The following is a 21,906-nucleotide window of genomic DNA, read 5'->3' as shown; positions in this document are numbered from 1 at the left end:
GTATCAAATGATTCAATTGATTTTCCATGAGAAGACCAGACAGTTCATCTTGCAGAACAAATTCAATGCCCCTACTTAACTATGCAAGAAAAAGGCAGCGGGGAACTCATAACCATGGCAACAAAGAGGCTTGTGTAGGGAAAATGACAGTTCACTGCACAAAGCTGACTTAAATGAATGAGATCACATTGCTAATAAACTGCCTGTGAGAACATATTAGCTTGCCTGGCGCTGAGCGAGACATCAAACCTCCTACTGTGACTTCAACTAAATTTGGTCTTTCTAAAAACCACTTTGCCTCTCTCCTGGAGGAATAGCTGTCCAGGTTCTTGTCTAGAATGAATAAGCCCATGGAAAAGAAGCCCTGAGGTCTAGCAGAAGTATGTTTCTACAGAATGGTTGTGAATGTTAACTTCCACTTCCTTGAACATAACAAACTGTAGAAAAAAAGGCAATTTTAGTACTGAGGTCAAAGTAATTTTCTTCCAAGACAGGGGGAGATAATACAAAGGAAAATAATCATTAAAACTGTGGATTGTAACTGGCAGACGTGTCTGTCTAGTTTTTCCTTTTTATGAGTGATGGGCAGGGGGGGTAGAAAAAAAAAAAATACATACTTATGTTGTCTGCAGGCACTTTGACTACAGCGGGCTCAATCAGGTTGTCGGCAAGGATGAAGGCTCCTTCCTCCAGGGTATCCAGTAACATGGTGGCGGCGTGCGTTTGCTCCGTGGAATTCATGTCTTCCCAGGACTTCAGGGCTTCCGGCCTCAGGAGGTTGTCAACCGTATCCACAATGGCCTGTATCCGTGGAAACAAGTCAAATGTCAGACCTTTGTCGCTTTAAAAAAAATGGATACCTCATAACTTCTACTCATGCCTGCAGCATACAGGCAGAAAGGGGGCAAGAAAAGCATATGATGCTGATGGCAAGTAAGGACAAGCGACAACCAAAAAATTCAACAAATACAGTCAATGGAATTAAAAGATGATATGAAGATTCATTCAAATTAAAACATTACTTAAAGATGGCATGGTGGTCACAGAATAAAAACTACAGGATGTTGTCTCCCCACTTTCCTGGTTTAGACCCATTTATTTTCTTTTGAATAACAAAACTGTGCCAGAGGGGAAGTTCAAACACAAACCAAATGTTTTTCAAATGAATGGAGCAGTTATTCCACAATAGTACTCTCTCAGTTCCTGTTCTTTAACATCTTATTTTTCCCAAAGAGCAATTATCTTTCCTCTTTGCTAACAATAAATATATTCCATAACAGGATCTGGTCATTATGGCCTTGAAATGTGCAGCTTTTCCTTCCTAGAGGGGAAAATGTTATCAAGAAAATGAATCCATTTGTTTCATGGGTAGCAGTCAAAGTAAAGAAGGGCATAATTCTGCTTGTTTTCAATGGCAATCCTTTCATTTCCTGCTTGGCTGATAAGCAGTAAGTAAGCAAAACATTCCAAACCCTCACGAGAAAAAGTATCAAATGTTGATAAAAATGGAGGTCACTGTGACCCTGTGCAGGAGAGTTCACAACTTCCATGTACCTTAGCATATTTATCTATATCATATCCACACAGCAGTGCTAACGCTAGCCCCATTGATGACTCGCATGTAGCTTATCTGCAGTGCATTCGGAAAGTATACAGACCCCTTCTCTTTTTCCACATTTTGTTACATGACATCTTTATTGTAAAATGGATTAAATATATATTTTTGTTATCAATCTACACTCAATACCCCATAATGACAAAGCAAAAACAGGTTTTTAGACAAATTTGCTACATTTATTAAAAATAAAAACAGAAATACCTTATTTACATTTATTTAACTAGGCAAGTCAGTTAAGAACAAATTCTTATTTTCGATGACGGCCTAGGAACCATGGGTTAACTGCCTTGTTTGGGGCAGAATGACAGATTTGTACCTTGTCAGCTCGGGGATTCGATTTTGCAACCTTTCGGTTACTAGTCCAACGCTCTAATCACTAGGCTACGCTACCGCCCCACATACAGTACAAGTCAAAAGTTTGGACACACCTACTCATCCCAGGTATCTTCTTTATTTTTGCTATTTTCGACATTGTAGAATAATAGTGAAGACATAAAAACTAAGAAATAATAATACAATATTGAATCATGTAGTAAGCAAAAAAGTGCTAAACAAAAATATTTTATATTTGAGATCTTCAAAGTAGCCACCCTTTGCCTTGATGACAGCTTTGCACATTCTTGGCATTCTCTCAACCAACATCATGAGGTAGTCACCAGGAATGCATTTCAATTAACAGGTGTGCCTTCTTAAAAGTTAATTTGTGGAATTTCTTTCCTTCGTAATGCATTTGAGACAATCAGTTGTGTTTATAGGGCTCCCAAGTGGCGCAGTGGTCTTGCCTCTTGCATTTCAGTGCAAGAGGCGTCACTAAAGTCCCTGGTTTGAATCCAGGCTGTATCACAACAAGCCATGAATGGGAGTCCCATAGGGTGGCACACAATTGGCCCAGCATCGTCTGGGTGCTGCCGGGGTAGGCTGTCATTGTAAATAAGAATTTGTTCTGAACAGACTTGCCTAGTTAAATTAAAACAAAAATTGTTGTGACAAGGTAGGGGTGGTATACAGAAGATAACACTATTTGGTAAAAGATCAAGTCCATATTATGGCAAGAACAGCTCAAATAAGCAAAGAGAAACAACAGTCCATCATTACTTTAAGACATGAAGGTTAGTCAATATGGAACATTTCAAGAACTTTTAAAGTTTCTTCAAGTGCAGACACTAAAACTAAGCGCTATGATGAAACTGGCTCTCATGAGGACCACCACAGGAAAGGAAGACACAGAGTTACCTCTGCTGCAGAGGATGTTCATTAGAGTTAACTGCACCTCAGATTGCAGCCCAAATAAATGCTTCAGAGTTCAAGTGACAGACACATCTCAACATCAAATGTTCAGAGGAGACTGCGTGAATCAGGCCTTCATGGTCGAATTGCTGGAAAGAAACCACTACTAAAGGACAACAATAATAAGAAGAGACTTGCTTGGGCCAAGAAACACAAGCAATGGACATTAGACCAGTGGAAATCAGTTTTTTGGTCTGATGAGTCCAAATTTTAGATTTTTGGTTCCAACCGCTGTGTCTTTGTGAGACGCAGAGCAGGTGAACGGATGATCTCCGCATGTGTGGTTCCCACCATGAAGCAATGGGAGGTGTGATGGTATGGGGGTGCTTTGCTGGCGACACTGTCAGTGATTTATTTTGAATTCAAGGCACACTTAACCAGCATGGCTACCACATCATTCTCCAGTGATACGCCATTCCTTTTTGTTTGCGCTAAGTGGCACTATCATTTGTTTTTCAACAGGACAATGGCCCAGCACACCTCCAGCCTGTGTAAGGGCTATTTGACCAAGAAGGAGAGTGATGGAGTGCTGCATCAGCAGACCTGGCCTGTACAATCACCTGACCTCAACCCAATTGAGATGGTTTGGGATGAGTTGGATCGCAGAGTGAAGGAGAAGCAGCCAACAAGTGCACAGCATATGTGTGAACTCCTTCAAGAATGTTAGAAAAGCATTCCAGGTGAAGCTGGTTGAGAGAATGCTAAGACTGTGCAAAGCTGTCATCAAGGCAAAGGGTGGCTACTTAGAAGAATCTAAAATATATTTCGCATTGTTGAACTCTTTTTTTGGTTCCATTTGTGTTATTTCATAGTTTTGATGTCTTCACTATTATTCTACAAATGTAGAAAATAGTAAAAACAAACCCTTGAATGAATAGGTGTTTCTAATATTTTGACTGGTACTGTATTTACAATTGAAATTTAGCTCAGGTGCATCCTGTTTTGATTGATCATTCTTGAGATATTTCTACAACTTGATTGGAGTCCACCTGTGGTAAATTCAATTAATTGGACATGATTTGGAAAGGTGCACACCTGTCTATATTAGGTCCCACAGTTGACAGTGCATGTCAGAGCAAAAACCAAGCGATGAGGTCGAAGGAATTGTCTGTAGAGCTCCAAAACAGGATTATGTCGAGGCACAGATCTGGAGAAGGGTACCAAAACATGTATGCAGCATTGAATGTCCCCAAGAACAAAGTGGCCTCCATCATTCTTAAAATGAAGACGTTTGGAACCACTAAAACTCTTCCTAGAGCTGGCCGCCCGGCCAAACTGAACAATCGGAGGAGAAGGGCCTTGGTCAGGAAGATGAACAATAACCCGATGGTCACTCTGAGTTCTAGACTTTCTCTGTGGAGACAGGAGAACCTTCCAGAAGGACAACTATCTCTGCAGCACTCCACCAATCAGGCCTTGATGGTAGAGTGTCCAGACGGAAGCCACTCCTCAGTAAAAGGCACGTGACAGCCTGCTTGGAGTTTGCCAAAATGCATCAAAGGACTCTCAGACCATGAGAAACAAGATTCTCTAGTCTGATGAAACCAAGATTGAACTCTTTCACCTGAATGTCAAGCGTGACGTCTGGAGGAAACCTGGCACCATCCCTATGGTGAAGCATGGTGGTGGCAGCATCATGCTGTGGGGATGTTTTTCAGCGGCAGGGACTGGAAGACTAGTCGAGATCAAGGGAAAGATGAACAGAGCACAGTACAGAGAGATCCTTAATAAAAACCTGCTCCAGAGCGCTCAGGACCTCAGACTGGGGCGAAGGTTCACCTTCCAAAAGGACAATGACCCTAAGCACACAGCCAAAACAATGCAGGAGTGGCTTCAGGACAAGTCTCTTAATGTCCTTGAGTGGCCCAGCCAGAGCCCGGACTTGAACCCGATCAAACATCTCTGGAGAGACCTGAAATAGCTGTGCAGCGACGCTTCCCATCCAACCTGACAGAGCTTGAGAGGATCTGCAGAGAAGCATGGGAATAACTCCCCACATTCAGATGTGCCAAGCTTGTAGCGTCATACTCAAGAAGACTCGAGGTGTTAATTGCTGCCGAAGGTGCTTCAACAAAGTACTGAGTAAAAGGGGCTGAATACTTATGTAAAAGTGATATCAGTTTTTTTTTTACATTTGCTAAAATAAAATAAAAAACAGTTTTTGCTTTGTCATTATGGGGTATTGTGGTTAGATTGATGAGGGAGAATTTTTTTGTTGCGATTTTATAATAAGGCTGTAATGTAACAAAATGTGGAAAAAGGGGGTCTGAATACTTTGCGAATGCACTGTATATCCATTCCCACACTAACGCTAGCCAATTGATGACTCCCATATAGCTGATATCCATACCCACACAGCAGCGCTACCCCCACAGATAAACATATCCATCAGCATAATTTCCCCACAAATCCATATCAACCCATGACCCGATAAACCAGTGACAATTTAACCACAGGTGACATTAACCACAGCAGAGGCCCAGGCTACACTATAGTGGTAATTAGCCAATAACAACAGTCACTCAATGTACCAATTAGTGCAAAGCTGTGATTATCATCCACACACACACTAATTGACCATAGGCACAATTACCCTTTTGTCAGGATTAACCAGTGGGGCGAATAAACACTGTAGCCCCTCGCTATCAAACCAGACTGATGATTAACCAATCACCACAACAAGTAAACCAACCACATGGCTGGCTACCATTATTACCTAGAGCTAAGTCAGAGTTGGATAGGTTAGGATAGGAAGAGATAGAAGGAGTCAGAGTAGCAGTAGTGATTTCAGGGCTAGGGCCGTTACACCCCAGACAAACAAATCAACACTCAATGGGTCCATCCTCCTGGTGAGTACCCCTTTCCTTGTAGGCATGAAGAATGAGGAACAAAAAAGAAATACAAATAATCGATGTCTTTAATTTGTGGCAGCGTTACGAAGAAAGAAAAAAAACCTCTGTTCTGATTGAGTCCTCTTTAATAAATATAATTCACGCCTGGGTGGCGGTCCCACCACACACCAATCACAAGGGTGTTACCCAAGATGCCCTACAGTGAGCTGGAAATGCTTGGGTGGTGGTGGTGCTGACTTCACTTACATTGCCTATTGATGAATAAAGAAGACACCCTTAAATCAAGTTGACGGTGACATGCAGTGTAACCCAATTTCTTACAGTAAAAGAGACCTCAGTAAAAACAGCCCTAACTCATGGTGAAGAATGCTCCCACCAGTCAAACTTAGAGACTAAAGAGAGAGACAGAGGTCTGAGAAGGCTGGTTTGTTTCGTGCAAGGCAGGCCCCCTGTGTGTTTACGCCAGAACCGCTTCTTTCAACAGGACCTGCTCTCAGATTATAAACTCTGAGGAAAGGAAAATGGCATGGAGAGAGAAAGGAATGAAAAGACCCAACAAATCCTGTATGAACACAAACACATTAATGGGACTGAAAATGAATCCATCAAACAAACACAAAAATTGGCACTTTTGTCAGCGAGAGGAGGAACAAGGAGAGGCTGGAAATGGTAAAGCGTAAGCAAGTGAAAAACTGAGTACACTGCCACTTTGATCAAACTTCTGGCTGACAGGGAGCTACAATTACGGCCGTGGGAAGGCAATTACTCATACAACGCACAAAGAGGGAGGGGAATAGAGAGAGATAAGAGATAGGACAGATATTGACTTATAGACAGACAGACAGGCAGAGATATTGACAGACAGACAGACAGGCAGGCAGATCGACAGACCAGACACACAGGTGAGTTGAGGGGTAGAGAGATAGATGGACATACCGTCAGGCTAGCAGACACACAGGCAGATAGACAGGCTGTCAGATGCACAAGCAGAGAGACAGGTTGAGAAGCAGATGCGTTGTGCATACAGACAAGCCAGCAGATAATCACAGACAGACAGACACCAATGTTTCATGCTACTGAGCATATTGTGGATACTTTAAGATGCAAAGGTGTCTATGTGGAACCAGCAGATATACAGTACCTTCATATATGCCCTGCAAGTCCTCTCTCTCTTTTGAAGCTTTTTAACACAAAGTGAGGATTAAGAACAAGAGGCATACTATTAGGAAGCAAAGAGCTTGGAGGGAAAAGGAGGTTAGTCTATGTCTTTAGAATACAGATATCCTAAAATACACCACTTACCCCACTTGAATCAGGATGGAAATTATAATATATAAACCTTATGTTAGGTAGATGAAATAAGAAGCTCGCTGTATATTATGCATCATTCTAAAATGTATTTCGGAAGATGTATCTAGCTTACATAACTACAAGGGCTTGGCCGGCCAAGACAGAGCTGTACAGCATAGCGTTGTAGATGGGGAATCGCTGAGATACAATTCCTACGCTTTGCATTAACGATGCTGTCATGACGTTGGCCTGTGGGTAAGGTTTATGACCCCCCCATAAATACCTTTCTCCTTTTCCTCTCTTGACTCTACTGAAGGACTCTTGAAAAGCCTTTGTTAAACATAGAGAGTCGGGGATGATCAAAAGGTGGGGGGAAAGGAACCATATTTTGGTAATCCAACCAGTTTAAATTTGCGTTGGTACTTAAAGAATATGATGTCAGTTCGGTTGTCATCTGAGACATTCTTATTAATGATAGGATGACATAAACTGTATCGTGGAAAGTCTACACATTATAGTTATCAGATTCACATGGAATTGTTGTGTAATTTAAATGTTTAAATATGAAACTATTTGTGAAAAGATGAAATGTAATTTTAGCTTCCAAATGAGAGAATTGGGTTTTCATAAGGTTAGAGCTCTGCTCAATCAGTGGCCCGCCCCTGTGAAGAGACATGGGTTATAAACTATGAAACACACCCTTCTCTCCCTCCACTATATAAGCCCTTGATGAAAATGTAACCTTCTGTTCCGGGTACGCGAGGCCTGCAGCCTCTGCGTTAAAAGGGCGAATAACTTGCTGTTCCGGGTACATTAGGGCGACGGTCCGATGTCAGAAGGATTCAGATAATAAGCTGTTCCGGGTACATTAAGGCAACGGTCCGATGTCAGAAGGATTCAGATAATAAGCTGTTCCGGGTACATTAGGGCGACGGTCCGATGTCAGAAGGATTCTGATAATAAGCTGTTCCGGGTACATTAGGGTGACGGTCCAATGTCAGAAGGATTCAGATAATAAGCTGTTCCATGGACGTGAGGACGACGGTTCCACGTTAAAAGGACTAACATGTCAACTACAGAACTAAGCCAACCTCAGCGTGAGCTTTGGTTGCGAATGGTATGAACTTTGAACTCTTATTCACCACAGAAGTGATACCTCCTAGCTGTTGAGTTAGCAGCGGCCACTGTAAACGTGGGCTAGGAAAGGACGGACAAAGGATCTCTCCTAACAAACAACACGACACTGCCAAGTAGCCAGTTTACCACCAGAGACATTCTTCCGAGGACAGGAAGATATCGGTTGGGCAACACGGCTTTCCATCTACAACCAACCTATTGAGGCGCAGCTCGGAGTAAATATTTATTGCATTTTCCTTTTCCAAATGGGTGGTAATTTAGAATGCATAAGATACTGTATTTACGATAGCATAGCTTCTCCCTTTGTTCCTCAGTCTTCCCGCTCTTTCACTCAAACCCAACACCCTTTCCTTTGTGTAACCAGCAGTCATGTCGGCTCCGTCCACCAGGGATGTTTTCTGTATGACATCATTTGCATTCTGTGTATATGTAATTCTGTGTGATTATTTATGTATTTAGTAAATAAATAATTAAACCAAAGTTTGTATTGCTGATTCAACTTGTAAGCCAGGGTTTGTGAAGACAATCAAGAATTTACAACTTTCAGATGAGACTGAAATAAGGTGACGATTAATATTGACTGCTATTGATGTAAAATATTACTAGGTCTTTAAGAGTTTATTCGGAAGATAACAGCTCTATAAACACTCTTTCGGGGTGCCCCGACTTTCTAGTTAATTACATTTACATGATTTGCTTAATCAGGTAATATTAATTACAGAGAAAGGGTTTTATAGAATAGCATGTCATATCACTTAATCCGGCATAGCCAAAGACACGTCAATGCTTTATAAAGCACTGAAAAAATAAACAAAGCAGGAGATGGTCATTTGGATTCTAGGGCACTGAGGTTATAACAGTGCCAGCTTTGGGTTTTATTGTCGAGCCTTTTGTTGAATGGTCTCCGTCTCAGTCAAAGGAAACTGCTTCATTATTCCCACAGCTAGCTACATCGTGGCTGCAGGAGTATAGTACTGTGCAGTTTTAAGAGAGTACAGCCAGAACATAGACAGAAAGATTCAGTCTAGGACTAGCTAACCCAAAAGTAACAAAGACAACAAATCATTTCACTTTTAGGTTCTGAATAGCACTGTAAAACTAATTCATTTCTCCATATGACCGTCTCCAGGGGTGCAACTTTGGTTTTAGAAGTTGGTGAGGGTGGAGATGGTAGAGAGGAGTTATTCTTTGTGTTGGCTAGCGGGGGGCTGCTATCCATCAGCTCTAAGTCAGAGCTGCCAGGTGAGAAGGCTGCGTTTCAGAACCCAGTAATTACTAAGAAGAGGGGGGGCTGGAAGAATGAGCTTCCTCCCTCTCCACAGCCACAGCTCCCCCTATGGGCTGGGCCGGCCTCTCCTCCCCCTCCTCCCCCTAACCTCACCTGGAAGGAGAAGTGTGGGGAGGGCTAATGAGTGGCTTAACCTATGTAGAGTCAAAGGTGGAGCAAAGGGAGGGCAGGAGAGGAGGAAATACTACCCACCCAGAGATATACGTACGTTTATACAGTGTACGGCTCTCGTACTAACTAGCCTACCTGGGGTCACATATACTCAGATTCATGCACTCAAATCGTCTGCTAAATGACATAAATTGTTTTATATTACCTTGTTGAAGCTACGCCCAGCTGAGTCCTTTTCGCATAGCTCCTGGAGCTGAGCGTCCAGGATGTCCACCAGCTGCTCCATGAGACGCACTGATGAGCTGATGTCACCGGCGAACACTGGACCCTGCGTGTGGTGGGCCAGCTCATTGGCTAGGTTAGCCGCATTCTCCCCACTACGGATCTGGAGTTGGAGAAAAAACTGCAATATTAAAGGTCCTGTTTAAGCTTTTAATTACTTGTTTCCTACTAAATACTGTACCTGGTATGTGGTATGTTAACTATGTGCCAACAATGGATACATAAGCAATACGTCAAGAGGGGGTGTTGTATATGGCCAATATACCACAGCTACGGGCTGTTCTTATGCACGACGCAACGCGGAGTGCCTGGACACAGTCCGTAGCCGTGGCATATTGGCCATATACCACAAACCCTCGTGCCTTACTGCTATTATAAATTGGTTACCAAAGTAATTACAGCAGTAAAAATAAATGTTTTGTCATACCCGTGGTATACGGTCTGATATACCACGGCTGTCAGCCAATCAGCATTCAGAGCTTGAACCACCCAGTTTATAATACTGATTTAATGTGGATAAAGGAAGAAAACAGCACAGCAGGAAAAGGCTCATGGTCATTGGTGAAACATCTTTGGATGATAGGCATCACAGAGTCAGGTAATGTACAGGTAATGTATCACATACTGATTTAAACTCAAATCAATATTAATGCTGCTAGCTATAGCCCACAGAAAGCAATCCACAGTGTGCAAGAAAAATATAAAGACGTGCATTAAATGTGTATTTTGTTTACATCTATAAGGCATTCAGTGGAATACAGTATATGTATGGGCAAGCCCCTTATTTAGTGTTAAAACCAACAAGATGCCATAAAATGACAGATACACCGTGCCCTTTCTGATAAAGTAGAAGAGGAAAGTTGACGTGTTTTATTCCTTCCCTCCCTGTCACCAGAGCCATGGGGGGGGGGACATTGTTGACCAACCTTTTGTGCCACTTGAGTGACCCAGTGGGAGGTACAGTTGCTGAGGTCAGGGCCCTTTGGGTTCCAGGTCCCCCCTGCCACCGTGCAGAAGTAGGAGGCAATGCCTGGAGAAACGCACAACAAAGACAACCATTACACAACCCTATCGTCTGTTTTTAATGTCTGTGTGCATTTATTTGTGTACATTTTTGTAACGTTGCTGACCACTGCCATCTTGAACAGTTCTCTCTTGCAAAAGAGATTGCATCACAATGAGTATAGCCTGTTTAAATAAAGGTTAAATCAAAATGTATTTAACAGAGGTTAGGCCAACTCTTCACCCTCCTACCATTCCTGTCCTCCTCTCAACATGTTTCTCAGGAAAAACAAACGACTGAGGTCAGCCGTGGTCAAAAAAGCAATGATGCAAAAAGTGGCTGACCAGTAGGAACGAGAAAGGTTGCCAGCTCTGTACTGTCTAACAGTGGACACTGAGCAGTGAGATATTCTCATACAGTTCATCTTTATACTGTAGGAATCATTGTCTGTCTTCTTATAGGCTAATTCAGTGGTATTCAAAGTTGGGGTTATGTCAGGGGAACTGCAGCGAGGTCCCCCCCCCAAAATAAAAATAAAATGTATTAGGTACATTTATTTATTGCTTTCTTTTCATTTTGATACGAGATGAAAATTAAATACATTTAAGGTTATTTGTTGATGTAAAAATCTTGAAAAATTGAATATACCACTGGTCTAATTGCTGGTTGTCAATTAATACAGTTGCCATTAGATGCTCTGTACTAGTGGAGGCTCCTCAGAGGAGGAAGAGGAGGACCATCCTCCTCATTGAATTTTATAAAATAAATAAAACTTGAAACATTTACAAAGTTATCCTTTTTTAGATAAAACGATACTAAATATAATCACGTCACCAAATGATTTATAAAAACACACTATTTTGCAATGAAGGCCTACAGTAGATACCATGGTGTAGCCAGAGGACAGCTAGCTTCCGTCCTCCTCTGGGTACATCAACTTCAATACAAAACCTAGGAGGCTCATGGTTCTCATCCCCTTCCATAGACTTACACAGCAATTATGACTTCTGGAAGACGTCCTCCAGCCTATCAGAGCTCTTGCAGCATGAACTGACATGTCCACCCAATCAAAAGATCAGAGAATTAATCTAGTACTGAAAGCATAGCCTACAGCTAGCTAGCACTGCAGTGCATAAAATGTGGTGAGTAGTTGATTCAAAGAGAGAGAAAGACAATACTTTAACAGTTTTAAACAAATTAATTTCTTCCAAAATGAAGGAGAAGCAAGAGAGAGAGTAATTTTTTTCCCTTTCAGTTTCACTTAGCTGGCAAATGCAGCTGGCTAGTTTAGCCTACTCAAACACCCTGCTCAAACAGAGGGATGCTATGTTTATTAGCTGGCTATGACTATCCAACACAATACTGGAACTCTTCCAAGTTAAGGTAAGCATTTGGTATTACTCATTTATTACCACCAGGGCGTGCCGGTGTAAGTGCTAAACTGCTTACTGACTGTACACTAACGTCACTGCACAATTGTAGTTTAATTGTTGACTACGATGTTACCTTAGCTAATATGGTGACAACGATGTAGGCTGTGTGTAGCGGTTATGATATGGTTTTGCTTGTAAAGATTTTTTTGCCTGGTCACATACAGCTGGTCATGTGTTGTGCATTGAAGTCCACAAGCGAAGGGAAAAGGTTAGAGGAGGAGAGAGCATAGATGCGATAGGGAATAAAATGTGGCTGCTATGAAAGTGAACTATGTTTACACATGATCAGGGATGTACAGTGAGGGAAAAAAGTATTTGATCCTCTGCTGATTTTGTACGTTTGCCCACTGACAAAGAAATCATCAGTCTATAATTTTAATGGTAGGTGTATTTGAACAGTGAGAGACAGAATAACAACAAAAAAATCCTGAAAAACGCATGTCAAAAATGTTATAAATTGATTTGCATTTTAATGAGGGAAATAAGTATTTGACCCCCTCTCAATCAGAAAGATTTCTGGCTCCCAGGTGTCTTTTATACAGGTAACGAGCTGAGATTAGGAGCACACTCTTAAAGGGAGTGCTCCTAATCTCAGCTTGTTACCTGTATAAAAGACACCTGTCCACAGAAGCAATCAATCAATCAGATTCCAAACTCTCCACCATGGCCAAGACCAAAGAGCTCTCCAAGGATATCAGGGACAAGATTGTAGACCTACACAAGGCTGGAATGGGCTACAAGACCATCGCCAAGCAGCTTGGTGAGAAGGTGACAACAGTTGGTGCGATTATTCGCAAATGGAAGAAACACAGAAGAACTGTCAATCTCCCTCGGCCTGGGGCTCCATGCAAGATCTCACCTCGTGGAGTTGCAATGATCATGAGAACGGTGAGGAATCAGCCCAGAAGTACACGGGAGGATCTTGTTAATGATCTCAAGGCAGCTGGGACAATAGTCACCAAGAAAACAATTGGTAACACACTACGCCGTGAAGGACTGAAATCCTGCAGCGCCCGCAAGGTCCCCCTGCTCAAGAAAGCACATATACATGCCCGTCTGAAGTTTGAATCATTCAGATGTTCATTGGCAGAGGACAACTGGGTGAAAGTGTTGTGGTCAGATGAGACCAAAATGGAGCTTTTTGGCATCAACTCAACTCGCCGTGTTTGGAGTAGGAGGAATGCTGCCCACCGTCAAACATGGAGGTGGAAACATTATGCTTTGGGGTGTTTTTCTGCTAAGGGGACAGGACAACTTCACCGCATCAAAGGGACGATGGACGGGGCCATGTACCGTCAAATCTTGGGTGAGAACCTCCTTCCCTCAGCCAGGGCATTGAAAATGGGTCGTGGATGGGTATTCCAGCATGGCAATGACCCAAAACACACGGCCAAAGCAACAAAGGAGTGGCTCAAGAAGAAGCACATTAAGGTCCTGGAGTGGCCTAGCCAGTCTCCAGACCTTAATCCCATAGAAAATCTGTGGAGGGAGCTGAAGGTTCGAGTTGCCAAACGTCAGCCTCGAAACCTTAATGACTTGGAGAAGATCTGCAAAGAGGAGTGGGACAAAATCCGTCCTGAGATGTGTGCAAACCTGGTGGCCAACTACAAGAATTGTCTGACCTCTGTGATTGCCAACAAGGGTTTTGCCACCAAGTACTAAGTCATGTTTTGAAGAGGGGTCAAATACTTATTTCCCTCATTAAAATGCAAATCATTTTATAACATTTTTGACATGTGTTTTTCTAGATTTCTTTGTTGTTATTCTGTCTCTCACTGTTCAAATAAACCTACCATTAAAATTATAGACTGATCATTTCTTTGTCAGTGGGCAAATGTACAAAATCAGCAGGGGATCAAATACTTTTTTCCCTCACTGTATTCATTTTGCCAATTCGGTTGGGGAAAAAAATCTTAAAAACGGAAGCAAATGGAACACAACAGGGATAAACATACCTGAATATGTCCAACAGAAACACTAATTTGCAGATGTTGGGCTAATGATTACACCCTATATCAGCTAAATGCATGCAAGAGTGTGTGGGGTATAGGGGACATTCAGTATCATGTAGTAGCCTAAACCTATCGCTGTTACATTGAACTGGGTGAATGGAATATGAATGAGAGTCATCCAATATGCTGTAATAGAAATAAGGCTATGCTCATGAAAAGAAAATCATCCTCCCTCATCTTAAACTGCATTGACCGCCACTGCTCTGTACCGTATATATTACTGAATTCTTCGTAAGCCTTAATGTCCTGCATGTCTGCATTCCATATTATTGAAAAAACAATGATAATATACATCCCCTTACGCCACCACATTGTACATTCTCTTACTGTTTATTTTATCTTCCTATATTGTCTGTTTGGCCCTATTAGCATATTGTAGGTAATGAATATCACATTTTGGGACCTTGTCCAATGTACGGTAGGCTATGTGAAAGACAATGTCTAAACACACTAATAAGCACTAACACATTCATACACAGAGGACTACACACACACACACACCTCCACACCCCCCCCCCCAACCTCCTAGTTCCTGATAGTACCTCTGGTTCCTTTGGGGCAGGGTCTCTCTACGGTGACTCCAGTGTGTGTCTGGGGCCAGGAAATGCCTCTCTTCGTTGTTCCCTCACAGAAGCGCCTGGGGGTGGGGGGGATCTCTGGGGCGGTGGGGTCAGCCGTCCCATGGGGGTCCTCCGCTGGGTTACCCGCCTCTCTCTCTCTCCCATCCCTGGGGTCAGCCGGAATCGTGGTGTTAACTGGGCCTTTGACTGTGGACGTGGTGGTGGTGATGAGAGTGGTGGTCTCAGGCAGGGCTGATGAGAGGGAGACATCTTTTGTAGTTGGCACTAGGAGAGGATGAGAGAGAAGAGTGGTGGTTATAGCTTTCATAAAACCCAGCCTTACCTTGAACTCCCTTCATACATTTCAGACATACATCAGATACATCAGTCAGCAGGGAAAGTTCAAGGTAGTTTCACTGTTTTAGTTCCACACCACTAGAAGGGATTAAAGGTCGACCGATTAATCGGAATGGCCGATTAATTAGGGCCGATTTCAAGTTTTCATAACAATCGGTAATCGGTATTTTTGGACACCGATTTTTTACAACTTTTTTTTTACACCTTTATTTAACTAGCCAAGTCAGTTAAGAACACATTCTTATTTTCAATGACGGCCTAGGAACGGTGGGTTAACTGCCTTGTTCAGGGGCAGAACGACAGATTTTTACCTTGTCAGCTCGGGGATTCAAACTTGCAACCTTACGGTTAACTAGTCGAACGCTCTAACCACCTGCTTTACATTGCACTCCATGAGGAGCCTGCCTGTTACGCAAATGTAGTAAGAAGCCAAGGTAAGTTGCTAGCTAGCATTAAACTTATCTTGTAAAAAACAATCAATCAATCAATCATAATCACTAGTTAACTACACATGGTTGATGATATTACTAGTTTACCTAGCCTGTCCTGCGTTGCATATTATCGATGTGGTGCGCATTCGCGAAAAAGGACTGTCATTGCTCCAACGTGTACCTCACCATAGACATCAATGTCTTTCTTAAAATCAATACACAAGTATATATTTTTAAACCTGCATATTTAGCTAAAAGAAATCCAGGTTAGCAGGCAATATTAACCAAGTGAAATTGTGTCACTTCTCTTGCGTTCATTGCACGCAGAGTCAGGGTATATGCAACAGTTTGGGCCGCCTGGCTCGTTGCGAACTAATTTGCCAGAATTTTACGTAATTATGACATAACATTGAAGGTTGTGCAATGTAACAGGAATATTTAGACTTAGGGATGCCACCCGTTAGATAAAATACGGAACGGTTCCGTATTTCACTGAAAGAAAAAACGTTTTGTTTTCGAGGTGATAGTTTCCGGATTCGACCATATTAATGACCTAAGGCTCGTATTTCTGTGTGTTTATTATATTATAATTAAGTTTATGATTTGATAGAGCAGTCTGACTGAGCGGTGGTAGGCACCAGCAGGCTCGTAAGCATTCATTCAAACAGCACTTTCGTGCGTTTTGCCAGCAGCTCTTCGCAATGCTTCAAGCATGTTTATGACTTCAAGCCTATCAACTCCCAAGATTAGGCTGGTGTAACCGATGTGAAATGGCTAGCTAGTTAGCGGGTGTGCGCTAATAGCGTTTCAAACGTCACTCGCTCTGAGACTTGGAGTAGTTGTTCCCCTTGCTCTGCATGGGTAACACCGCTTCGAGGGTGGCTGTTGTCGATGTGTTCCTGGTTCGAGCCAAGGTAGGAGCGAGGAGAGGGACGGAAGCTATATTGTTACACTGGCAATACTAAAGTGCCTATAAGAACATCCAACAGTCAAAGGTATATGAAATACAAATCGTATAGAGAGAAATAGTCCTATAATTCCTAAAATAACTACAACATAAAACTTCTTACCTGGGAATATTGAAGACTCATGTTAAAAGGAACCACCAGCTTTCATATGTTCTCATGTTCTGAGCAAGGCACTTAAACGTTAGCTTTCTTACATGGCACATATTGCACTTTTACTTTCTTCTCCAACACTTTGTTTTTGCATTATTTAAACCAAATTGAACATGTTTCATTATTTATTTGAGGCTAAATAGATTTTATTGATGTATTATATTTAGTTAAAATAAGTGTTCATTCAGTATTGTTGTAATTGTCATTACTACAAATAAATACAGTAAAAAAAATTATTTAAAAAAATTGGCTGATTAATCGGTTTCGGCCTTTTTGGTCCTCCAACAATCGGCATCGGTATCGGCGTTGAAAAATCATAATCGGTCGACCTCTAGAAGGGATGGCTGCTCTACTCTACACATCAACTGGAGACGCCTATACATTCCTGGAGACAAAGAGTCTACTGCAGCACTCAGGTATTACTCCACCTCCACCTCCCTCTGTTCTGTTTCTGCTCCAGCACAGAAAGCACAAAGTTAGGAGGAGGAAACCTGCAAACACTACACCAAGGTTTCACAAAAATCGGTCCTGGGGCCCCACCGGAACTACACAATTGATTCAAATAACAAACTCATCAAGCTTTGGTTATTTGAATCAGAAGTGTAGTGCTGGGTCAAAAACCAAAACGTGCACCCAGGGGCGACCCCAGCACTACGCTATCTCAGCTATTTTTATCTTTACCCAATCCCCAAAATAACGAGAGGTCAGGTAGTGTAGCAGCATCTGCCTGGCTGTCCTGGGAGTGGCTGATTAAATGTCAACAGGGAAGACAAAGCCTGCCTGCATTTGACTTTTTTCTTGTCCGTTTCATCTCTCTCTTTGATAAAGCCGGCGTGAGGAAACTAAACTGCCATGCTCTGGGCAAAAACCATACCTCAGCGATAATGCTCTGCTGCTGTATTCAATGCACAGCTATAAAGAACATCTGTGTAGGTGTGTGTAGTAACCAAGAAGGTGTAGTCTGTAGCCTTTTTTACAGTCTCTACCCATTTGTGTGATCACAGAACTGTGAATGTACAGTAGATGTATATTTGAATGAAAGAGGCAAATAGGAAAATAGATATAAAAAGAGTACATAGAAAACAGTTTATTGTGCATGCTTGGGTATGCTTGCAACCCGCGTATGTGAGACAGTGACTGTGTGCATGACTACACTGGTTGCCTCTTGCCTTACTGATCTTATATTATTTCCACGGCCACACGATCGCTGGGGCTGATAAGAGGCAGCTTCCCAGAATGAGGTCTGCTACTGTGAAAGTCCCGCAGTGCCGTCTTCAGAGGCCCATGGTGCTTCAGGGAAAAGGCAATATCATGCTATCTGACACCCCATCATCAAACACATATCTCCATTTCCTCCCGACCTGAATGGTGAGAATGCCCACATTTAGAGTCTGAGCTCTGGAGCTAATCAGACCATCAGGAGACTGGTCGTCTTTGTTTTGTGTTTCCATTTCAGTGAAATCTGGAAGTTCATTACAAAGCCCTGTCTGTGTCTGTCTGTGTTTATGACAGGCTTTTTGAGAAAGACCTCAGAATGCATAAACAACAAAGCATTAAATCTAGCCGGACGCCGCGCTTCTCAGAAAAACGGGGAGGGGGAAAAAAGTGGCCCAGACAGCGACACATTTCGGATGAAAGAAAATGGCAGCCAGGATCAACCAGCCTATCAACCAGCCTTGTTGCAATGTTGTTGTGTTATGACATTTCATTCAATGACCTTCTCTCCCCTGGCAGGAGCAGTGTTTAATTGGGCTGTACTCATTCCTTCATTGTGCGTCCATCTGTCGGTCAGCTACTCGCTCACTCACGTTTCTGAGCACTGAGCGTGGATGCAAATGAGCGTCTGACATATGTCCAGTTCATTGTTGTGTGAACAGATGTTGAGAGGAGGTCTCTTATGAATATTTGACATTCATGCCGCAGCAGGTTGTGTGGTGGTGTTCTCTCTCCCTGTGGACAGGCAAGAGGCTGTGAGAGAATAAAGACTTAAAGGGAATCTACAAAACACCATACTGAGAGAAAAAGACTCATACCAGAGTCACTATTCTAAGGAGACTATCATAGCTACTGATGAGCACTGGAATTCTGGTCTAGTTGTAGTTTACTAGTGCCCGAACTTGACCTCTCGGCCGCTTCCTCTCTACAGCGACAGATAAATAAATAAACACATAAGATAAATATACCAAATCTAAACCACTTGTCAAAGAGGACCATCTTCCTGTTACATTTCTCTTGATGTCTCCATCCACCGCCCTCCCGCACTCTATCATTTTCTTTTGATTATGACGAGTCATTTCACAGATGGTGGTTGAAAGCTGTGTGTCCTCTGCTAGCACTCAGGCCAGAGAGGGGCCACCTCAATTAGCTGTCATTTCACTCAAGAGCTAGTTAAAGTCCCTCTGGGTGGGGAGGCAGACGGCTAGGACACTCTGGGTGGCATATGTTGAGTGATGTCTGTTATAAATAACATGAGGTGCTCAGAGGTTGAGTAGCACTCTGAAAAATGCACGGTGTCGGGAATTTTGGGAACTTTTGAAAACTGAATAGAATGAACTAGATATAATGGAATCGACAGCAGTGGAATGGAGGCCATTGAGAAAGCAAATAAAGGGTTAGGCAACACTGTCCACCAAAAAAATGTATGTCGGAACTTGCAAAAACTAAATAGAATGAACTATACACAATCGGCAGCAAAGGCACTTCAAGGGAGTGAGGAAAGGGTTAAGCAATACTCTCCACTAATGATAAATAAAGATGAAGTTAGAGTTCTATATTTTAACATCACCGCAGGGCACTTTTCTTACTTTCCAAAAATGAAATACTAACAAGATGATCAGAGGCATAGCTACTGTATGCTGTTTGTCTAAGCTAGCCCTATTGTTTGAAGGCCAAGTCCCAACTCCAGAAAAGCCAGATTTCTCATGGCTCTGGAAAGGACACGTTTGCCATTATCTCTAAAGAATTGAGAAAACGACATGAAAAGGTTATTTAAGAAAGTTTGACAGGGAAACAACATAATAACGGGCCATCAGTGTGTCTGTGGCATGGAAGAAACAAACGTCTTGTGACTCTCCTCTCTCTCTCTGCAGAAAGTAGCTATTTCGGTCTTTACGACAATTCAAGGTTTGTTTTGAAATCAATGATTGTTGAAATGAAAGGGTTGATTAAATAGTTGATCGACTGAATGAAAATGTCAAATACTGAGTGCCACTACATCGGCGTAACAATAGATTCAATAATTAAGCAAAGTCTCAATGAACTTCCAAATGTCAGAATCCTCCAAAACTTTGTGGCGGTGTTTCTTAATTCACACAGTGTTTTTCAAAGTGTGAATCTGGCCATCTATGAGGACTGCAATAAGAGGCCAAAACAGCCTGTACCAAACTGTTGGACACGACACAACCAACGCACCACCAGCCTACACTGCAACGCCATGAATAACGAATGGTGTGAGGGTGAGTGAGTGTGTGGGCGTGTGTGTGTGTGTGTGAGAATGTATGTGTGTCTGCGAGTGTTAACGTGTGTGTGTGTGTGTGCATCCGTGCGTTTTAAGCTTAGCCATTTCCAGTCAGCCAGACAGTCTCCCTCTCTCTCTGAATATCTCAAACTTAAAAAGGGAGTAAACAGCAATACTGGTGAGCCACAACTGTGGTGTTGCTTTTTTGAAGATCCCTACGCCAGACCAGTAGCTAATGATAGAGAGAAACAACAAAACCCAGAAAACATGAATATTACATACGCTTGTTTTTATGCAGTCTCATCCTGCTCTGCTTGAGCCTGTGTGACGCGCTGAAGTGAACAGTTCTGTGTAGCTAGTAGCTCCTGTAATGGGTCTAAGTGAACCCTCAGGTCACATAGCCCTTTCTGCCCTGGGAAGACAGGTTTTTCCCGGCTTTGCCTTTAGTACAATTTGGAATAACTCATGGGTCATTCTGGCAGAAAAAAATCACACAGTGGATGAAGTAAATAACTGAAAAGGCGTAGGTTGTTTTCCTCCTAATGTGTGCTTATTACCTGTATTTACTGGACTAGGGCGATTACCACATCAAGCATTGCTGTGGCATTGCTGTGGGCGTTATTGACAGTTGTTCTTAAAGATCAAGAGACAGAAAAAGCCCTGCTACTGCCAGCCAGACAGGATTTGGATCTATGTGATCTGATTTACGAGAGCTGAAACTGAAGACTGGGGCCACCTCATAGCTACGGTAGGGACACCAGGCCATGGAGCCACTTTGAGAGAGAAAGGTAGCTAGCACAAAATATACTGTACAGCTATGAACACTCTCTCTTCCAGTTCTTTAAAATGTCCACTTTAAGTAACATATTCCAATCCACCAATCAGGAAGTCAGACTCATGAAGACTTGTGCCATGGCAACAAGAGGAACAAATGGAGTCGTTCCAACTACCCGCCTGGCACCTTGACCTCTGACACACACACACACACACACACACACACACACACACACACACACCCTTGACTCCGGTCTGCATGACTCTCCTTGCTGATGTGTTAATTCCTTCTGATCCACTAAGCGGCAAGGACCAACCCACGTGATCTGGTAAATATTCCCTTTGTTTCTCTGCTTCAAAGAGTATAAAGCCCAATCCCAAAAGCCTCACTGTGTGTCAGTCACGATACAATTTATTAATGAGCCCAGCAAGTGCTTCTTCATCGTGCCACACGTCGACGCAAAGTTTAAAAAGCATTCAAATAAATATGCATAACTGAGTTTTATAAGCAGCCAGATTGAATGAGCAGAACGTCGATAGAGCGAGGCAAGACGAGGCGCTTTATGACATCAGCACGTTTTGTGAGGCAGAAGGAGATCTAGTCGATTATAATCTCACTAACTAGCCTTTTCCATGTATGCAGTGGCATGGTCGGCGACTCAGCTGTGCCTTTCTTCTCCTTGGGTTGTTGGATCTCTCCATGTGGCTAAACCCCACAGTTCTCCATTGGCCCTGTTCCTCTCTGTGAAGGCATTCATTTAACACTCCTCTTTTTTACTCCTCAGATCAATGCTACCTCGAAGGCAAATACATTTTCTCCCTTCTCCCCTCGTTACTTTGAAATGCCCCTGGCAATTATTGGCTCCCCTGATTAGTCTTTGGAATTAATTAGACCA

General features: G+C 42.6%; 1 protein-coding gene across 6 annotated transcripts in view; it reads right to left on the bottom strand.

Annotated features, from left to right (window-relative positions):
• The window catches only part of adgrl2b.1 (adhesion G protein-coupled receptor L2b, tandem duplicate 1), a 111,893-nt gene that overhangs the window by 23,181 nt on the left and 66,806 nt on the right, over nucleotides 1-21,906 (bottom strand). For 4 of the 6 annotated variants that reach the window (XM_029725427.1, XM_029725423.1, XM_029725428.1 and 1 more), the window contains exons 6-10: nucleotides 14,856-15,158; nucleotides 10,792-10,895; nucleotides 9,789-9,968; nucleotides 6,899-6,937; nucleotides 618-801 (exon numbers count right to left, since the gene is read on the bottom strand). In XM_029725427.1, coding sequence (XP_029581287.1) covers nucleotides 618-801; nucleotides 6,899-6,937; nucleotides 9,789-9,968; nucleotides 10,792-10,895; nucleotides 14,856-15,158 — 810 coding nt within the window. The remainder of the gene's footprint in view (nucleotides 1-617; nucleotides 802-6,898; nucleotides 6,938-9,788; nucleotides 9,969-10,791; nucleotides 10,896-14,855; nucleotides 15,159-21,906) is intronic. The other 2 variants (XM_029725424.1, XM_029725426.1) reach the window with 1 other exon arrangement.

The sequence above is a fragment of the Salmo trutta genome, chromosome 31 (assembly GCF_901001165.1).
Source record: "Salmo trutta chromosome 31, fSalTru1.1, whole genome shotgun sequence".
Lineage (NCBI taxonomy): Eukaryota > Metazoa > Chordata > Actinopteri > Salmoniformes > Salmonidae > Salmo > Salmo trutta.
The sequence above is the reverse complement of the archived record's forward strand: the minus strand, read 5'-3'. Positions and strand labels throughout refer to the sequence as shown.